General features: G+C 45.6%; 1 protein-coding gene across 1 annotated transcript; it reads left to right on the forward strand.

Moving 5' to 3' along the window:
- Positions 1–1,059: 1,059 nt before the first annotated feature.
- Positions 1,060–20,872, forward strand: LOC311114423 (uncharacterized protein KIAA0825-like; the record flags this gene model as incomplete). The annotated part of the gene is given in 13 exon segments (XM_084189674.1): positions 1,060–1,107; positions 1,110–1,147; positions 1,328–1,552; positions 4,281–4,558; positions 6,468–6,618; positions 7,901–8,091; positions 10,135–10,323; positions 11,131–11,250; positions 12,745–12,884; positions 15,174–15,362; positions 17,600–17,827; positions 17,995–18,409; positions 20,713–20,872. Coding segments are annotated over 13 exon segments (2,372 nt in total), but the record flags the coding sequence as incomplete, so codon positions are not given.
- Between the last annotated feature and the right edge of the window lie 289 nt (positions 20,873–21,161).

Here is a 21,161-nt window from a genome sequence, read left to right on the forward strand (position 1 = left end):
AGGCAGAGACTACACTACACACTCTAACCACAGAAACACACACACACATATGCACACAGAACACCAAACAACAACATTGCATGCTTTTGCACACATAACTTGCCTGGACATACAGTTTAAACAGACTGCATACTCTCCATGTGTTATTTAAATGTGTACTTTTAACAGGGAATTATCTTGGTTGCGTACAGTCTTTACCAGCCCTCTCCTCTTTCCCTCTGAACTGGAGCCGAGAAGTTAATGAAAAGCTTTTGGTGCATGTAGTAATTTCCATAAAGGTTACATTAAAAAACAAGACATGCAGAAAGGCTCAATTTCAGAGAAGTAAACAGCCTTTAAAAGGGCAGTTATCCAAATCATTAATTTTAGGCAATCAAACGGCTTAATTACCAGAAATTCATCAGATGGGCTTAAAGGTCAAAAAGTGACCGCGCGGGCTGCTTCCTCCCCTCTTCCGTTCTGCGCGGTCTTGTTCGGCTAAATTGCCTCGCCTGGGGTCTCACTTTTCCGTTCTGATTAGGAAAACTGGCCTTGATGTGTGCTCCTTTAATTTGTTCCTCCATACACCCGTCTTATCCTCCCCCCTCACCCCCTCAAGATTAGCCCAGTTATGGCCGTTGCTATCTGGGTTCAAATCAACTCCATCCCCAGATATAGACTAATAAACCGCTCACTGTTGCATTTGACTTAAAACTTGATTACTGCTCATGTAAATCGGAGGCATGTAGTAATTGCTTGTCACTCTTACTGATTGGTTTATGTACAGTTATGCAAGCATTGTCCATGCTGCCCACCATGGGATATTATTGTGTACATTACAGCAATATTTGTGCCAAAGACTTTACTTCTAAGAATTATACAGTAGCTATATTTCCTGAATAGCTATTGTTTCAAAAATGTGTTATCATGAGTTTATGTCATGGCCTTGTCTTTAGGTTGATGGCCATTTAATTTCCCTTAGCTACGGGCTTGGAGATTTGGCCAAACACCATCCATATCATCTGAGACCTTATTCCAATGTAGAGATCATTTTGAAGCCATATCTGTTTCTGTTGATAGGAATATTGAAAAAGACCAAAGACAACTTGGATATGACTACTGTGGATGGTACAAGACCACGGCAGAGATGCTCTTCCAGAGCCCGGAGGTGAGACTGCCCTCTGCTGCCTCGGAGGAGAAACTGCAGCTTGAGCAATAAGGCATTGTCCGTCAACTGCTGCAATATCACCTGATCAAACATATTTCTGACGAAGACTGAAGTCTTTAGATGCTCATTTTGTCCTTTCCTGTGTTGATTGGCTGTGTGGTTTTCTCTTCCTGATCATAGGCCATTGTTCTGGAGTTTGATTGGAGGGCTGCGTTCAGGGAGCTGGTGCCCCAGATGGCTCATTGTGTCAAGGTGGTGCTGGAGGATGTGTGCACCAAGAGTCTGCAGCAGGAGGAGCTGTCACACACATCTGGCTCCGCCCACATGGTCCTGACTAACACACCCCACAGAGATGGCTCCTCCCTCACCTGCCCAGAGAGGGACCGCCCCAAGATGGTCGCCAAGGCAAGCATAAAGATCAACATGTGTTGTCCATATGACAGTGCTCAGTCAACTTTCGTACCATGACAGCCCGTGTGAAGAAAAAGCTGCCTGGTCGACTTGCACCCTTTACGGTGGGCAGGACACCATGATTGACTGTGGTTCCATTACACACTCAATGCTGCTCTAAAATCATTCAATCAATCACAGATAAAGGAAAAGATTGACTGCGGGTTGACATAGAATGTTTACGCTGTGTTTGGTTTCACGTCAATATCCAATGATAATGGTTGTGAGCGGAACAGATTGTAGGGTATGTGGGTTTTAATGTGGCTAACACCTATGTTTAAGCGACACCGTAAGCATTTTGATTGAACCCGCAGTGATTTTCTTAGCTGCAATTGATCGAATTGGGGCCTAAACCTCTTTGTCCAGCCTTGCCTCTAAGAAGCCTGTGTTTTCTCCCCTCTCCTCCTCCTTCATCTCCTCCTCTCCTCTAGCCCTTACACCGACACTAGTTGTGGCTCCTCATTGCTAACGAGTGTCAGAATGTGTCTCTGCTCAAGACCTGTACAACATATTTATGTGTAGGTCAACGCTTAAAATATGAGAGCCTCTCAGCTCAAAGGTTATACATGCATGCATTTGCATTGAGGAGCCACCGAGACCAAAGACGAGACCTTTTTTTTTTCTTCTCCTCAATTTTTTGACATATGCCTGCGTGTTTGAGGCGAGAGCAAATTACTATACAAGACCCGAGCATGAAATGTGGCCAGTTCAAAAGCATTAGATCGATCAATAGTTCACTCATTCATATGCATACCTTTGTAGCTCCATCCCAGCTTCAGTTGCATGTCCTGTTCCCTGCCTACATGACCATAAATGGGTACAGGTAACTGCCAAAATAAAGGAAACACTTTAGTAAGTGAGGGATACAAAGTACATATTCAGCAGGTGCTTCCACACAGGTGTGGTTCCGGAGTTAATTAAGGAATTAACATCCCATCATGCTTAGGGTCATGTATAAAAATGATTAGTCGCCCATTATTTTTGCTACCATGGCTAGATTAAAATGGTGTGTGTCTGTGTCGGTGTGTGTGTGTGTGTGTGTGTGTGTGTGTGTGTGTGTGTGTGTGTGTGTGTGTATCAGTCACCAGATCTCAAACCAATTGACACTTATGGGAGATTCTGGAGTGGCACCTGAGACAGCATTTTCCACCACCATCAACAAAACACAAAATTATGGAATCATGGAATGATGTCGCATCCTTCAAAGGAGTTCCAGACACTTGTAGAATCTATGCCAAGGCGCCTTCAAGCTGTTCTGGAGGCTTGTGGTGGCCCAACGCCCTATTAAGACACTTTATGTTGGTGTTTCCTTTATTTTGGCAGTTGCCTGTATGTCCACCAGGTTGACTTTGCAATCTCTCAGCTGCCTGTAGCCTCGCGTTTTCTCATAGAAACAGAGAGATCCATTCTTGCTTTACCTTTTGTATCATTCCAGTCACCTTGCAGTGGAGCCTATAAGACCTGTAGGGATCCGTATCTTTGATCTGAGCTAGTTAAGGTTCAGTCTATAACTGGAGCGGAAGAGGTGTGTGAGCAATAAATCTCACTGACACCTTGTGGGTCCTCAGAGCGATGAGTCTGTCTGTCTCTGTCCGTCCGTCTGTCTGTGCCGGTGGACGACCTGCAGGCCCAAGGCACTCACTCTGCTAAGCTCCTAAGGACTCGATGCACTCTATTGTCTATTGACTTCCTGGCCCAAATGGACATTGTTCCCTGGCCTTTCTGGCCCACTAGAGGCTTATTCTGCCCAGGAATTGCTACAAGGCAATGTCAATTCTGTCTACACATTGCAAACTCACTGACAGAATGTCGAACTTCCTGCCAGTGTTACAGTAAGTCAAGTAAGGTAGTGTGAGTCTAAAACTAAATGAAACTGAGCTGATATATCCATGCTGCCTGGGATTGATTGACCCACTATTGGAAGGGCTTTGTTATGGAGAAGGGAAAAAATACATTCAGGGCTTTTCCACACTAAGTGCAAGCCAACTCCTGGGGGAATTTAGGAAATATATTATAGTACCTGGCCATGTTTTACTGCTTTTAAATCACCTTGGCACATAACTCACATATAAATTGTGAGGTGAACTCTTCACACACGTGTGACTCTTTGCATTCGCTGATCCTCTGTCATTATTCTCAATGTGCTGTCAATGGTTGCACATGAGCCAGGGTTGTGTGTGTGTGTGTGTGTGTGTGTGTGTGTGTGTGTGTGTGTGTGTGTGTGTGTGTGTGTGTGTGTGTGTGTGTGTGTGTGTGTGTGTGTGTGTGTGTGTGTGTGTGTGTGTGTGTGTGTGTGTGTGTGTGTGTGTGTGTCAGGGTGATGTCTCTGTGTCTGTCCGTCCATCTGTAAGGTGATTCATTTGACACCATCTTTCTACATAGAAGGACAGTCCTCTTACCTCTCTACCTTTCAGCTAGGGGCATGGATAAGATGGGAGTGGTTGTTAAAGAAGAGATACAAAGGTGATTGAGATGTTTATAGCATGCCTTTACTGAGACACCTCATATCTATGCTGTCTCTCTCTCTCTCTCTCTCTCTCTCTCTCTCTCTCTCTCTCTCTCTCTCTCTCTCTCTCTCTCTCTCTCTCTTCTCCCTTTCTCTCTCTCTCTCTCTCTCTCTCCCTTTCTCTCTCTCTTGTTAGCATGGCTCTCATCCATTCCCTCTCTGTTCCTCTCTGCCTAGTTCTGTGGTGACATCATGGGGGAGTGTGATGCCCTCCTGCCCCTGGCGGAGGCGTGTGGAGATGCCGCCCTCCTGGAGGTGCGCTGCAGCTTCGTGGAGGTGTGTGCCTGGGTCACGTCTGCCATCCTGGGCCGTGTGGAGGAACGGGTAGGGGAGGTGCCCTCTGCTGCCCCCCTGAAGAACCTGGTTGCTCTGCTGGGCACCAGTATGTACATCCACCAACAGCTGTGCCACTATGAGGCCCAACTCAGAGAGACCAACACCACCGCAGCAAGAGTGTGAGTCTGTTTAGACTGTGTGTGAGTTTGTATATAGGTATGTATGTGTGCATTTGTACCTCTGTTTGTTTCCACACACAAGAGCATAATAGTTGTATTAAACACCACCCACTCCCCTTGTTCAACAGTCCACCTTCCAACTCCCTTCTCAGTTACATAATCACTACAACCCTGTGTCATGGCTAAAAGAAAACCGCACCTCCATGACAACAAAGATTTAACCTCTGTGGGATCGGTGTCCCGTATACGGGACGGTTGAGTTAACGTGCACTAATGTGATTAGCATAACTGTTGTAAGTAACAGCAAACTTTCTAGGACATAGACATGTCTTTATATGGGCAGAAAGCTTAAATTCTTGTTAATCTAACTGCACTGTCCAATTTACAGTAGCTATTGCAGTGAAAAATGCCATGCTATTGTTTGAGGAGAGTGCACAACAACAAAAAACGTATCATGGCAACTGGTTTGATACATTCACTTCTGAAGGTAAATAATGTACTTACATTCAGTAATCTTGCTCTGATTTGTCATCCTAAGGGTCCCAGAGATAAAATGTAGCATAGTTTTGTTTGATAAAATCCATTGTTATATTCAAATGTAGGAACTGGGTTCTACAGTTTGAACCCCTGCTGTCTCTGGCTCCACACCCACCCCGCCCAGCCATCTAGATGTGTGAAAGTTAGTGTATAAGCTAATGATCCATCATGTATGACATTCCTGGGAGTGTGTAAACTTACATTTTGTATTACCATATCATTTTTGTATGTTCTCTATAGTTATGTACTTGAAAAGGTGTCAATTGACCAATTCGGCACATTTGGGCAGACTTGATACAAAATAGTCCAGTATTGCAATGCTTCACTGGATCAATCTGAAACTTTGCACACACACTGCTTCCATCTAGTGGCCAAAATCTAAATTGTGACTAAACTGCAATATTATATTGTGGCCTTTCTCTTGCATTTCAAAGATGATAAAAAAATTTAAAAAAACAGTTTTTTGTTTGTTTGTATTATCTTTTACCAGATCTAATGTGTTATATTCTCCTACATTAATGTCACATTTCCACAAACTTCAAAGTGTTTCCTTTCAAATGGTATCAAGAATGTGCATATCCTTGCTTCAGGTCCTGAGCTACAGGCAGTTAGATTTGGGTATGTCATTTTAGGCGAAAATTGAAAAAAAGGGTCCGATCCGTAAGCGGTTAAAACCAGCAGAAAGCCATAAAAAGCCAGGGGGTTCACAAGACATATTTTCCAAAATATTCTGGGGGATTTATTGATGTCCATTGTAGTTTCTCAGCCCAGGGAGATTGTCAGTGCACTGCCAATGGTACTAAAACTCTATAATTGAGTTGTAAAGAATCTGCATATCTGTGTGCGAGCGATGGCCTGACTGCACCGTCCTTTCGTCTGTCTGGTGGAATGGAGGAGATGTTGGTTGGAAAACAGATGTTGCCTCTCAAACTGGGCCAAAGGGTGAAGGCAGGGGAGAGGGAGAAGGCTACAGAGAGTCTGTGTGGCCTAGCGCTGACAGAGAGGGCTGGGGAGCAAGATGGAGAGAGTTTGAGGGTGGGCTCTATGAAGGGGGGAGGGGCTAAGAGAGAAGGGAGGGAGGGAAGTGATTGACTGGTTCTAATCACTGCCATTTGTGAATACATCTGGCAGATTTATTTACCTCCTAGTCCCCCTTTGGCCACTGCACTCCACGTATCCCTCCTCAAAGTGTCCTGCTTAGCCCTGTGCCCTACCTCTTCCCTCACGCCCCCCACCTTCACCTGCCCTGTGGCCCTTCACCCCCTATTCTCTTAAACTGCCCCTTCCCTCCCTGACCCCCTTCCCCTTTCTTTGGCCCCTGTGCAACCCTGTTAAATGTGTTCCTGTATGTGTGATGTTTGTGGCCCTGCAGGCCGATGACACTGCTGCCCATCCAGAGGTACCAGGATGTGACGGAGGGCCTGAGAGAGCAGCTGACCAGCTACTGTGTCCAGGTGTGCACCAGCACTCTCCTGCAGGACGCAGAGAGCCACCACTGGGCTGACCCCAAACCCTTCTACGAGGTGAGCTGGACCACGATTACCACGTTTCGTTAATGCTCTCTGTGCTAATGGAGATTCTCTGCTAGTCAGCAAGAGAGAGTAACGGATGTCTTGCAGTGTTTGTTGCGTTTGTCGTGTCATTTTTTTGTCTCTACAAATCTGAAGAGTCCTTTACAATTAAATGTATTTCCAAAATGCACTCTTTGCACTCTTAGCGCCCCCGACCACTCCCGCCTCCAAACCCAGGGCTCCACTCTCAGCTCTCCCAGGACATCTGAGGCTCCTGTGCTTCCCTGAGGGCTGGTGGGATCGAGCCGTCTGCACTGTGACCATCTGGAAACAGGGCTGCTGAAGCCTCTGTCCTCCCATACCTATGCCCCCTAAACCAACCCAGAAACCCCTCGCACACTCCCTCTCCCTCCATTCCCGGGCACTGAGGTCAGACAGGCCTGCTGTATGCAGGTGTGTTCTCCTCTGTCTGTCCTGGATCCTGGAGCTCAGGGGAGGCAGCTCAGCTCTTCCGGCTCAGACCCAGAACCTGGCCAGGCCCAGCCACAGACAAGTCTCAGCCACACGTGCACTTCCTCTTGGTCCTGGTACAGATCATAATGCAGGGGGGTCTGCTGGGTCCAGAGGCAGAGGATGGAGCCTTAATCCCGGACGTACGGTCACGCTCTCTGTCCAGAGACAATCCGTAAATTATTGGCTTGGGGGGAAGAGGGGGTTGAGATCATTACTTGATGTCGAACATGTTGTTAATATTCTCTCTTTGGTCACAACACCAACTGTAGGACTGTTTCCCCCCTGTCTGAAAGCAATTAGAGACATGAAACCAGCCTCTCTCTCTCTCTCTCTCTCTCTCTCTCTCTCTCTCGCTCTCACTCTCTCCTCTCTCTCTCTCGCTCTCTCTCCTCTTTCTCTCTCTCTCTCTCTCTCTCTCTCTCACTCTCACTCTCTCTTTCTCTTTCTTTAACAACATTTCTTTGACCCGATGTAAAACCCATGAATCTTTATGTCATTTAATTTCAGTGTATGTGTGAGCGTGTGTGTGTGTGCGTGAGCATCTGTGTGTGCATGTGTGTGTGTGCGGGAGCGTCTGTGTGTGTGTTTAGTGATATTCCAGACTGTTCCCCTTGTCTGTGATGCCTTCCACAGATCAGGGCATGGAAGCAGTCATTAGTCCCATAGGGGTACAGGAGCCCAGGTGCAGAGTGCAGGTGGTGTGACCATGGGGCCTTCAATGTGTTGACAGCACTCTCGCTCTCTCTATCCCTCTCCCTCTCTCTCTCTCTATGTGCTGCAGGGTGATAGGTGTTCATTCTCAGTGCAGATGTGGCACTACTTCCTGACTGGGCTTCGTACTGACCTGTGGTTGGCTGTGCCGGGCTCTGTGGGGCGGGACGTGCTCGCTCAGGTGACCAGTGAGAGTCTGCAGGTTCTTGTGCAGAGGTACTCCAGGGCACGGCCCTCCTACAAGAGGCACCTGCAGATCAGGTACCGTATGGTATGAGGCAGGGCTCCCCCACACACAGACACACAGACACACAGACACACAGACACACATGCATACATGCACACATACACGCATACATACACACAGTATTGTTAGTGCTGTTATTATGGTTAGTGTTGTTAGTGTTGTTAGTGTTGTTAGTGTTGTTAGTATTGTTGGTATTGTTGGTATTGTTAGTGTTGTTAGTATTGTTAGTGTTGTTGGTATTGTTAGTGTTGTTAGTATTGTTAGTGTTGTTAGTATTGTTAGTGTTGTTGGTATTTTTAGTGTTGTTGGTATTGTTAGTGTTGTTGGTATTGTTAGTGTTGTTAGTATTGTTGGTATTGTTAGTGTTGTTAGTATTGTTAGTGTTGTTAGGTATTGTTAGTGTTGTTGGTATTGTTAGTGTTGTTGGTATTGTTAGTGTTGTTAGTGTTGTTGGTATTGTTAGTGTTGTTGGTATTGTTAGTATTGTTAGCGGTGTTTGTATTGTTAGTATTTTTGGTGTTTTAGTATTGTTAGTGTTGTTAGTGTTGTTAATATTGTTAATATTGTTAATATTGTTAATATTGTTAATAGTGTTAATAGTGTTAATATTGTTAATATTGTTAATAGTGTTAATAGTGTTAATATTGTTAATAGTGTTAATATTGTTAATAGTGTTAATATTGTTAATATTGTTAATAGTGTTAATAGTGTTAATAGTGTTAATAGTGTTAATAGTGTTAATATTGTTAATAGTGTTAATAGTGTTAATATTGTTAATATTGTTAATAGTGTTAATATTGTTAATAGTGTTAATATTGTTCATAGTGTTAATATTGTTAATAGTGTTAATATTGTTAATAGTGTTAATATTGTTAATAGTGTTAATATTGTTAATAGTGTTAATATTGTTAATAGTGTTAATATTGTTAATAGTGTTAATATTGTTCATAGTGTTAATATTGTTAATAGTGTTAATATTGTTAATAGTGTTAATATTGTTAATATTGTTAATAGTGTTAATAGTGTTAATATTGTTCATAGTGTTAATATTGTTAATAGTGTTAATAGTGTTAATAGTGTTAATATTGTTAATATTGTTAATAGTGTTAATAGTGTTAATAGTGTTAATAGTGCTAATATTGTTAATAGGGTTAATATTGTTCATAGTGTTAATATTGTTCATAGTGTTAATATTGTTAATAGTGTTAATATTGTTAATATTGTTAATAGTGTTAATAGTGTTAATAGTGTTAATATTGTTCATAGTGTTAATATTGTTAATAGTGTTAATAGTGTTAATAGTGTTAATATTGTTAATAGTGTTAGTGTAGCAGTATGTGCTGTAGGCAGCAAAGCTGTGTTCTACTATATAGTATGGCCTCCTTATGCCTGCTTCTTTCCTATCCCCTCACTATTGGCTCAGTTCCATAGTGTTCCTCTTGGGCTTGACGTGGGGGACTGAACGCTGCATTAACACATACTAAACACACCCTGAACACATGCTTAGGCCTTCAGTCCACAACTGCCTCCCATCACCACTGACAGATGACAATGTGCAGGTCGTCCCTGAATTAGAGTGTGGGGAGAGAGGGCTTGTGTGTGTGTGTGTGTGTGTGTGTGTGTGTGTGTGTGTGTGTGCGTGTGTGTGTGTGTGTGCTTGCACTGTGTTACATACAGACTTCCCAAAGAGAGAGAGGAAGTGTAGGGTTCCTCTGTCTATCTCTGCTCCAACTCACAACCCTCACATGATTACACTAAGACACACTTAGGGATTATATCTTTCTAACTTAGAACGGTGACGACAGATTTGGCTCCTGTGAAGAAATAGTCCAATAAAAGCCCTACAACCAATTGAGGAAACAGATTTACTGCTTTTTGGACATGAAAGAATATGTATTTTATTTAGTAGAGCAAAGGCCTCAGGCCCGTAACTGTCCTGTCATAAACTCAGCAGGAGGTTTCATCTTGCTCGCCAACCATGTTGTCATGTAATGATGTCATGCCTGATGAGAGTTACGGATGCTCTGTGTAGTGTCTAACCCCTTCTTTCCCCCCAGGTGTGACATCACCGCGGTGCTGCTTTGTGTGGAGCAGCTTATGTGGAGTGTGTGTGAGCGGCCCGAGGCGCTGGTGCAGTCGGAGCACCCCGTGGGGGGTTGCGTCTGGGTCGCCTCAATCCACAGCCTGTGTAACCAGCTCCTGACCACGCTGGTCATCGTGACCGCACCCCTGCCTCAGCTCTTCTGGTACAGACACGACCTCTGACATCTGACCGCTCACACTGGCCGCAACAGCCAATCAGCTGTAGCTCATACTGTCTGCCTTTTACCAACCTCAAACCTCTGGGAACTGTAGTCTTTTAAACAGCCCATTAGTACCAGGGGTACACTCTGACATCATAAACATATATTAATGTACGTTACTGCAACATGGTAAGATTAACCTGGCTTTGTTCTAATAGACCACTCTTTAAGCATGGTGTCCTACTGTGACTCCATCAGTTCAACCACCATCTGTTATACACTAAGCGTACAAAACATTAGGAACACCTGCTCTTTCCATGACATGATCCCTTATTGATGTCACCTGTTAAATCCACTTCAAACAGTGTAGATGAAGGGGAGGAGACAGGTTAAAGAATGATTTTTAAGCCTTGAGACAATTGAGACATGGATTGTGTATGTGTGCCATTCAGAGGGTGAATGGGCAAGGCAAAATATTTAAGTGCCTTTGAACGGGGTATGGTAGTAGGTGCCAGGCACACCCATTTGTGTCAAGAACTGCAACATTGCTGGGTTTTTCACGCGGAACAGTTTCCCGTGTGTATAAAGAGTGGTCCACCACCCAAAGGACATCCAGCCAACTTGACACAACCGTGGGAAGCATTGGAGTCAACATGGGCCAGCATCCCTGTGGAACGCTTTTGACACCTTGTAGATTCCATGCCCCGACGAATTGAGTCTGTTCTGAGGGAAATACACAGTCATGGCATATGCAAAGGACACATACGGCTGATATACTGTATTCTGATGGCTATGTGTCATGTCCCTCAGGACCTTCCAGTACAGACCAGGAGAGGGCTCTCTGTCAGCTCTGGCCCAATCCCCAAGCAGTCCTGGCATACACTGGCTCAGTGCCATCCACCCTGCCCTGTTCACCCAGCAGGCAGCACGGTACGTAACATACGCACACTCGCACGCCAACTCTTACACGCAGCCAGTATACCCAACACCGTCCAATGACCATATATCAAGGACCATATGTGTGCTGAGTTAGGGGCATATAGTCTGCACATATAGCTCATAGCTCATACTTTACTCTGCTAGGTCGTTGTCTTTGTGAGGGCCCCAGTCTTACCCAGGGACTGTAATGCAACACAGATGCAGTCCAAAGTGTTAGAGGAGGAAAGCACTGTGTTTATGTTAATGGCTGCTGAGGGGGTTTTCACTGAGGGTGTGAACAGAGAAGACTGAGATTGCTTCGGAGTGAGAAGAAGGTGGGTTGTGTGCGTGCATGCGTTCGTGTTTGGGGGTTTGGGGAGGAATGACTGGTATGGCCTGAGAAGGTGCACTCAATCACTCTCCGCCCTAGCCCCAAACTGCCCCCACCCCTCACCACCCTTACCCTTGGGTGATGTCATCGCATGCTTAGAGTGCACAAATCCCCCCTCTCCAAGCCCTGCCATGCTCCCAAGGCTCGGAGAGCTGAAATTAGTTAATTTTTATGACCTTTTTATTTTCCTCATGTTCAGCGATGGCAGGGTGCCTTGCTGTGCTGTGGTTCCCTGGCCAAATCCACAGGTCCTTCCATGGTTGGGCCCTGTAACCAGTGTAACCAGACCTTCCCTCAGCTCAGCTCCTCACATAAACTGACTGTGATGATTATTAAATAAAACAACAACAAAAACACAAAGCACGTCGATAAATCAAGTAGTAGTATGGGCAATCAAAAGTGTGGAGCTATCTGTTTTGACACTGGAAGTCGTCCCTGTGCTGTAGCTGGTCAGATTTATCACAGCAGTTAAGGGAGGATTTCTCCTGGATTTGCAGCCCCAGTGACGACATAAATCGTGCCGTCAGGTTCAGGAATAGTGTTCCTTACTCAAGCAGCAGGGTGCACAACGCTCTCGCTTTTTGGCTGGAATGGGATGGCTAACTTTCCCTCCCCCTTCCTCCGCCTACTTTTTTCTTGCCTTTTATCAGATGTTATTGAGACGTATACAGTACACGCACTCACACACACACACACGCACATTCACACTCCAAGGACATGCCTCATTACACCCAGCTGGCTGCAGCCTCATGGTTCTACAAAAGACATAGAGGGTTATGCTGTATATTTATGGATTTGGCTTCTCCCCAAATGTTCATTTGCTTTTAGCTGGCCAAGATTAAACGTAATTCCTTCCCGGTGCACACTCTAAGAACGCGAGCATGAAGGTATTTGTGGACTAATCTGGTAGGGGAGGAACTGACATTCAAGGAAGTTGCTATTTCATAACGGTATATTTGCGGGTTCGCAGATGTGTGTCCTCCCTTGCTGAATGGACTGCTTTCTATCAGTCTAGTTATCCGACTCTGCAGATCTGTCACTGTTGTTGTGTGTCGTTTCTCCCGCTGCTCTCTCTTCCCGTCTGTCCATCTGTCCTGTGACTGTCTCGGTTGAAGGGAGGGCCTGACGGGCGAAGCGGCCTCCGAGTGCCAGCTGAGGCTGCTGACATCTGACCCAGAATGCAGTCCGAGGTTGCTGCTGACCGCCATCCTGCACAGAGACTGTCACCTGCTCCGAGTCCTCCTGGAACACTCCCGTAAGACAACACATTCTGATGGAAATACTCTTAACTACCTGCTCATTGCACCACACACACCTGGGAAAGGTCCGTAAATGAAAAATGAGTCCGATATCCAACTGATTTTTACGCGATGTTATGTTGTTGTTTTGTTGGTTGTTCTTCATTCTCCCAAATTTTTTTTAATTTTTTATTCATGTGTAAGATCCTCTTTATTAGCCAAAGTGAAACCAAAGACCTCCCTTCCCAGAGGCCCATGGGTAGGATAGGGTCCACTTTGGTTATGTTACCTTTAAAATGTTCTCAGGGCCCAGGGCCCCAATGGAACTAATCACATCTCTGGACAGGCTGTGCAGTGCCTGAACATCTTTGGATGGAGCCCATTTGTTTTATGGAGTTCTCATCATCCTCATCATCATCAGGGCCGTCATCATCATGACTAAATCAATAGAGCGCCGTAATAAACACCCAACAGGGCTAACCTGAGCTCACACACTGACCTTTAAACATCTCCTTCCCCTCTCTCCACATTGGGAAAGTGTAACCTTTAAAGACTGTTGTGCACTTGCACATTAATTCACATTAAAGTGACCTCATTAATAACAATGCCGGCCTTCTAAGACGACGGCAGCTAGCTAGCGTTTCTCCCCTCCCCAACCGTCGCCCGGGCCTGCACTGCACCGTCGTAAATCAACATCACCACCACGCCGAACTCTACCTCAGAGCTAATTAAGAGGAACCAGACAAACCATCCTTCTCGTCCCAACTCTCAGTAGCCAATGCTGTCTTAACTGCTCTCTGATAGGTGGGTCTGTCCTCTCATGCAGCTGCGCCAGCAGGCCAGGCAGGGGTTTCTGCTACACTAGGTCCTCTCTGTAAATGAGCAGCCTTATACACAGGACTGTTTTATTGTCATCACACATTGTGTTTGCTTCCAATTACAGAGTGAGAGAGAGAGAGAGAGAGAGAGAGAGAGAGAGAGAGAGAGAGAGAGAGAGAGAGAGAGAGAGAGAGAGAGAGAGAGAGAGAGAGAGAGAGAGAGAGAGAGAGAGAGAGAGAGAGAGAGAGAGAGAGAGAGAGAGAGAGAGAGAGAGAGAGAGAGAGAGAAAACAGGTATGCATCAAGGTTGCAGAGGCTTAGGGAGAGAGAGAGAGAGACTCTTCAGAGATGGAGCAGTAGTCTGTCTATCATAACTCATCTCAGGTTCCATAATGGGATAATTATTAAAAGGTGTCTAGTTAACCTGCCATGTTCTTCAGCACCCCAAGTGGAAATTGATATAAGTCCCCCTTTCCCCTCGACAGTGGGCATGGCGCTATCACCACGCGCCCTCTCCTTAAGGACCAATTACCAGGCCGACAGACTACAAGGCGGCAGCATAATCCACATAATGCAGTGTAATAGAGTGATTGTAGGTCAAAGGATGTTTGACCACTTTTTTTGTGCCGCGTCGGGAGAAAAAAACCAGAAAGGAAATCAATTCCCATCAGTGGTTGAGCGGCGATGGGCTTCCTGGCTTCTTATTAAGCCGGGTGATATTAGGGCCCCTGCGTCCCTTAATGCGGCAGGTAATTTAGGCCTGTCATTTTAAAACAGTCCAACATTTGTCAAGGGGGAGCGCAAACAGCTCCCTGCCTTCCATCAAAAGACCTGCTCATCGAGTGCTGCGTTGCATTCGGCCTCCTATTCAAATACCTGTCATCTCCCACAAAACAGACTGACAGACGTCCTCTAGACCTGTGCCACCGGAGGAACACAGATGATCCCCCTCCCCCTCAGCCCCTACCCCCACCTCCCACCCCCAACCCCCACCACCCCATGCCTGCAGCGACCCCAACAAGGACATCCTGTCAGAACATGTTCCTACTTATTTCCTGCCTCCCATCTACTAAGATATTCATCCACAAGAGGCTTTGGGATTCAGTTGTTTTTGTATAATTTCACCAAAGATGTGTGGCTGTGTATTTTCTATGCCAATAGTTATTGTGTTACCTTTTGTTGCCGTGTCTCAGTTTGGACAGCCTTGACAGCCTTGAGATATTTTCTCACTTGACGCATTTGATATAGCTTTCTTTCCACCTCCCCTCAGCCCCCACCCCGAAGGTGCAGCTGGGGAATGTTCTGTATCATGGCTAAGGTTGCAATGGAAGGTTAGCAGTGCACGGCCATCTACTGCAGCTGAAGAGACTCCATTCAAAACTGACTCACACTCCCAAACGTGTTTGAATGCTGGGTTTCACTATAGTCCTTGGCATTTTATGTGTTTCTGTCACTTAAACTTTTCCTAAAAGAGGACTATCTTTTCAGATTTCTGCATGGAGGAGGAGGCAGATGCTGATGCTGTGTCTCCTGTGAAGAGCGATGCTGGAGATGAGTTTATGGAGGCAGTGTACAACGTGCTCAGCTCCCTGAACAATGTCCCCAAAGCCTTGACTCTGGCCCTGGAGACATACTTTGACAGAGGACACTTATGGGACTATCTATACAGCCTGGCAGGTATTCAAACCTAATTGTTGCTATACATAAACTGTATTTTACACTGGAGTGCACTGTACTGTAGGCACTCGAGAGCACACAATGCAGGATACAGACTGAGTTTCCAAAGAAAAACACTGAAGAATACTATGTCCTAACTTTGTTATGGTCACTAATGTTCAGATCAGACCTGGTGTGACACTCTGGCTCCATGGACTTTGATATTTGAGCCAGGGTTGTTCACTTTCATTTGTTTGGGTGTATTTCATTTGGTGGTGTTGGGGATGGGTGAGTTTCATTTTGTTTGTGTCTAATGGTGATTGGTCTATGACTCCCAATCGGAGGTAACGAGTGTCAGCTGTCGGCTCGTTATCTCTGATTGGGAGCCATATATATTCTGTGTGTTTTCTCCTTTGTTTTGTGGGTTATTGTTTCCGTGTTGCTGTTAGTCGTTATCAGTATTTGAACTTCACGTATCGTCATTTGTTGTTTTTTCGTGGTTGCTTTAATTTATTAAAGTCATCATGTTCACTCCACGCGCTGCGTATTGGTCCGCTCCTTCAGACGATCGTGACACCTGGATCCAAATGCAACACATGTTTTGGGAAATAGCCAACTTGAGCTGTACTTGATTTAGTTTGACTGGTAAAATAGAACCAATGGAATAGTCCCAAATGTGCAAACTCCAAGCTAAATAAAACACACCTAAAATACAGTAGATGAAACAATTTTACCTGTGTATTTGGGACTATTCCATTGGTTCTATTTTACCTGTAAAAATAATCAAGTACGCTAAGTTGGCTATTTGCAATGTGTGCGTGATCCTAGTGTGTGTGCATGCCCGTTGGTAAACACTGCCATCACTATTCTACGAATACAACATGTCAGAAGTGGGCTTTTATCGGAATGAATTCGAGGCTCATTACAAGTAATCCAAAACTATAACGCAAACCCTCCCTTAACTCTCTGGTGACTGTTTACGTGTTGTCATTTCCATTACAAAACATATCAAAAGTCCCGCTCCAACATCAACTCATTCTGTCGAGCTAATCGTACTACATTGGTTCAGTGCTCAATAGCACAGACTGCAATTATTCCCTGACACTTCCTTTTCTCAGGCGAAAGCTTTGATTGTGGGCTTAATCAGGGCTGCTGTGAGTCCCAGCTCATTTTGGTGTAGTTTTTTCTCCATCACATGCGAGAGGTAATTATTGTTGCATAAATTAGGGTGATTGGATAGGAATTTGGAAGGGGAGAAGGAGAGAAGACAGTGGTGGATTCACTCCTGTAGTCTCAATGTCACCCAGTGCTCTCGCGCTCTCTTTCTGTGTGTCTCCTGCTATCGTTGGCTTAATTGCTGCTCTGGGATGCACCTCCCAACTGAGATGGGGTGTAATTGAATTTTGGGGCACAGGAGTTCCCCGAACCAAACTATTGATCTCTCTGGGAACTTCTCTACTGTTCTGTGTATTGTTTAAAGTTTGTAATGTCTAATGACGTAACAATCAGCTAGAGTTGGTTTGAAGTCTTATATGTTGAAGTAGTCAGTGAGTATAGAAGTGTGAACTGTGTTTGAATATGGGGTTACTTTTGACAAATGGGTTGAGGTTTTGGAGACAGAGGTTTTGATTTACCATGTAGGAAACCTATATCACATTTTTATTTTCTACTTTCTGTTTAGAAGGGATGGAGAGTTATATATGGTAGGTGTCCCCTGGGACTTCAATGCACTTCCAGTCCTGCCACTCTACTAAATCTCTCTGATGTAGCTCTTTGTTTTTTCTGCTAACGCTGTAGAAATGTTATGAATGCCATACAGCTGCACACTGTTGCTGCTCTGGTGCTGATATGTACAGGATATTGAAGGTCAAAACGTTGAAATACCTGACTTGGGCAAAGCTGGTATCCACCTAATGCCCACCTGGTTTTGATACAGAATACCTCTCTTCTCCTGGTAGTGGTTTCAAACACTTCTCAGCACCAAAAGATTAAAGTTTACAACCCTCAGCTTTTTAAATCTGTTTTCAGTTTTTCACCCTTAAATAATCTTTCTCTCCTTGGCACTGAAATTGTAATTTAGGATTGGTGATTGACAGAGTTTTCTCACCTGGTTTCCCAGGTTTCGATAAGTTGCTGATTTAAATGCAACAATTGATAAGCGTTAGCCAATTTAGAAGAAGAGCATTATGTAACACTTAGAGTACCTACTCTTCCTCTGTCATGAAAGTGATTGCTGCCACTGTCCTGGTCTGTCTTAGATTCAGTGCAGCCTGTCCCCGTTGTGGTCAGCTTTATCCGGGCAGTGATCAACCAAACTGTCCACTGCCTTCTGGGCCACCTGGTCACCATGGTGCTGGACTGGCAGGCCTCTGAGGAGCCCTGTGCCCCCCTGCTCAGACGGGACGTCCCAGACAGCGTCCTCACTAAAGTCCCCAAGGAGTGGAGCTACACCCCTCAGACACCCAAGGGGAGGGAGTCAGCTAAGAGTACGTACTGTCAGAGATGAGAATAAATAAATATGTGGATTGCATCTCTTCTTGTAATACAACCCGATTGATTATCCATTAGCTAAATTAACATAGTTATTTCATGCTCAGTATTGTCTGAACCACTTTGATCCCTGAGCCCTGGTCTTTCTCTCCTGTCTCTTCAGGTGTGGTGAATCTGGCCCTCCAGGCCCTCTCCTTCATCTACACCAACCTGCCTTCGGCCGTGGCTTCGCTCCCCCTGCCAGTACGCTTCCTCTTCCACACCGCAGAGAAACACCTTTCCCAGCATGCTCGGCAGCTGCGCTCCACAGGCCTGCTCCTCTGGACCCTCCTTAGCTGTCTCTGCCAGTGCCTGGAGGACCCCAACTCACTGGAGCTGCTGTGTGGCCTGCCTCTAGACCGGGGGGCCAAGGAGAGACTGGCCCTGCTGTCAGAGTGCCTCCAGGGTACCATGGGCCAAGGCCAGCAGAAGGGAGTGCCCAAGCCCACTGTGCACAAGGTACTGCAGGCTCTGGAGGAGAGGAGGCCCAAGTGGTGCTCCATGCAGCTGCAGAAGGCCCGCAAGCTCTGCTCCGAGAGGTGAGAGGTCAACCTAACTTAACCCTAACCTAACTGTAATCCTAACCAAACCTAACCTATCCTGCAGAAGGTCAGCAAGGTCTGCTCCAAGAGGTGAGATGTCAACTCTGGACACCTACTGTATGGACAAACACTGAGCTGCTGTCGCTTCAATTTCTCTCTTTACGGCATCTAAATAGTCTTTAGGATTTGTCGAATATAACAATATCCATTCAGGACTTAGAGATATTAAAACAAAAGAGATGATCATTAGTCAAGTTAGCTTTTATATTGAAACTGCGATATATCTTCCAATACATCATTCTGTTGAATGATCAGTCAACCATTTTTGGGAAGAGATTGGTTGAGGCTGATTATATAAAAGCAAAGTAAGTGTTTCAGTATGATGCATGGTGTATTCAGCCAAATAGCATTCATGTATTTGTGATAGAACAATTTAATGAGTAGTATGCTATTCAGATATGTTCTTTAATTCAGTGTGTGTGCCACCCTGATGGATTGCATCATCAGTTGCAGCCATTTTTCATGGGAACCTGTATGAATAAGATCAATGTATTCTGAGACATGATATTTATCTTAAATGATGGACATCCTACGGTCTGAATGGAAAACAAAATAAGGCAATGGGAAATTGGGTTTGAATTTGGCTCATACTTTGACCCCGAGCTTGGTGACTTATTCCCGGAACCTGCGCCTCTGACCGCTCAAGACCAACGAGCAGAAAAGTCTGGACACATTCATCCTCGTTAAAAATTATTTAGCCGGCCGGGTAACGAAACCACACAAACACAGCAGCTTGCAGAAAGAAATAAGAGAGAGAAAGACGGAGAACAGATTACCTCAAGTGTTCCAGGAAACGGCCTGCTCCTAGTGACAGGAACAAGGGGTGGTGGAAGTCGGAAAAAACGGAGAAGAGGGGGAAAATGGGAGGGGAAAAAGCGAAAGAGTGATTATGTATCACCTGTCAGAGCCATTCTCCGAGATCATTACTATTCATTAAAATAACCTTCACTGGGAAGTGAAGCCTGGGTTGTAAACAATCAGTGTACAGTGGCATCAGTGGGAGGGAAGGGGGGCTCGCCAGTCCAAAAACAACCCCCCACCGCCCCACCCTATCCTCACACACACACACACACACTACCACCGCCCCCCACCTTGTCTTTGTAAAGTAATTTGTAGAGGAGAAGATTATTGTTCTCCATCATGGTGACCCTGACTGGACTGACGGGGTGAATACACAGATGAAGATGAATGCAGTTATTGCTTGGCGGAGGTCTGCCTCTTTCAGGGCACATTGGCCCTAATGACATGATTGATAGGCTGTCCTAAATCCAGAGAGGCCCTCATTAATCACCCCGCTGACTGAATCCAATCATCTGCTTCACCTGCACAGTGATGGACAGGAAAGGATACAGCGCAGGTGCTGACACGGATGCACGGCCCCGCTACCGGGAGAAGGAAGGGCCTCGCCCACCTCTCTCAATGTCACATCCGCCAAAAGCTGCCTGACAGGCGACACTGTTTCTGCCACCTTATAATTACAAAAAGAAGAGAGGGAGAGAATGTGAAAGAGAAGGAAAAAACAATGACAGGAAGTCCATCCGGACGGAGGAGAGCGTTTGACGGACGGCGAGCATTGTGGAAATGGCGAGGAATATAGGAAGGGCAGGGAAGTGACTCGGGCCGCTGCTAGGGTAAGGCGCTTGTGTGTGTGTGTAGATATTATGCACACATGCACGCAAACACACGCACTCACACGCACGGTGAAATCATTGATACTGTATCACTGCTTTATCAATGCAGGGCTTTGTTTCGAAACACCTCCGTATGAAGAATGTGATAGAATAGAACACACTGTATCTGTGGTTTACGTTCACTTTCAATATACACCTCAATGCTGCAGAAAGAGATCCACACAAATGGTTTTGAAAAGGCCTGCAATTGAAACATTCAATGAAAGTGGGAACAATAGTGCTGTAATTTTCAATCCAGTAGAAAATAAAAGCCCAAACCTTGAACCCTCCTACAAGTTTTTAAAGTGTAAAGCATTTATATAATAGGCCTATAACTTGATACATTAAAGGGCAGTCACAACAGAATAAAGTGTGGCTATGGATTTGTAGCTCTTTGGCTAAATCCCTCGAGGAAATGGAATGTTCAGGTAGCAGATGCTCATGGTAACTGTGTCTTTTTGTTTCCCCTGCCGCCTTCTTTCTCTCTTTCTTTCTCACCTCTCACTCTTTCACCCCCCCCCCCCCCCCCCCCCCCTCTCTCTTTATCTCTCTCTCTCTCCCCTCTCTCAGTGCGTTTGAGTGGGGCGAGAGTGGTGTTCCACAGGAGAGGGGCGGCGGTGTGGCTGAGGCAACTGAGCAGAAAATAGGGCTGATACTCCTGGAGATTTGCCACAAACCAGGTGGTGCCGAGTACCTGAGGCAAATCTATCATATCATCCAAGTCAATGAGGTAGGGAAGGACTCCCTCTCCCCTGCAATTAGGTGGCCGCTGGCCTGGGGCCGGCGTCTGCTCTGGGGGGAAGGGGTATGGGAAAGAGGGTGGAAGTGTGGGGGGTTACCGCTGGAGCCGGCTGCTGCCTGGCAGCCTGGCTGAGACAAGGAAGACCTGAGAACATGACACTGTAGCATCCCCTGACCTCCCCGGAACTGTGAGCAATGGGGCTGGAGAGATGGAGAGAGGGAGGAAGGAAAGGAGAGAGGGGGTGGGAGGAGGCCTGCATGCAAATATAATGTCATTT

The sequence above is a fragment of the Coregonus lavaretus genome (genome assembly GCF_964263955.1).
Source record: "Coregonus lavaretus genome assembly, contig: HAP1_SCAFFOLD_8407, whole genome shotgun sequence".
NCBI lineage: Eukaryota > Metazoa > Chordata > Actinopteri > Salmoniformes > Salmonidae > Coregonus > Coregonus lavaretus.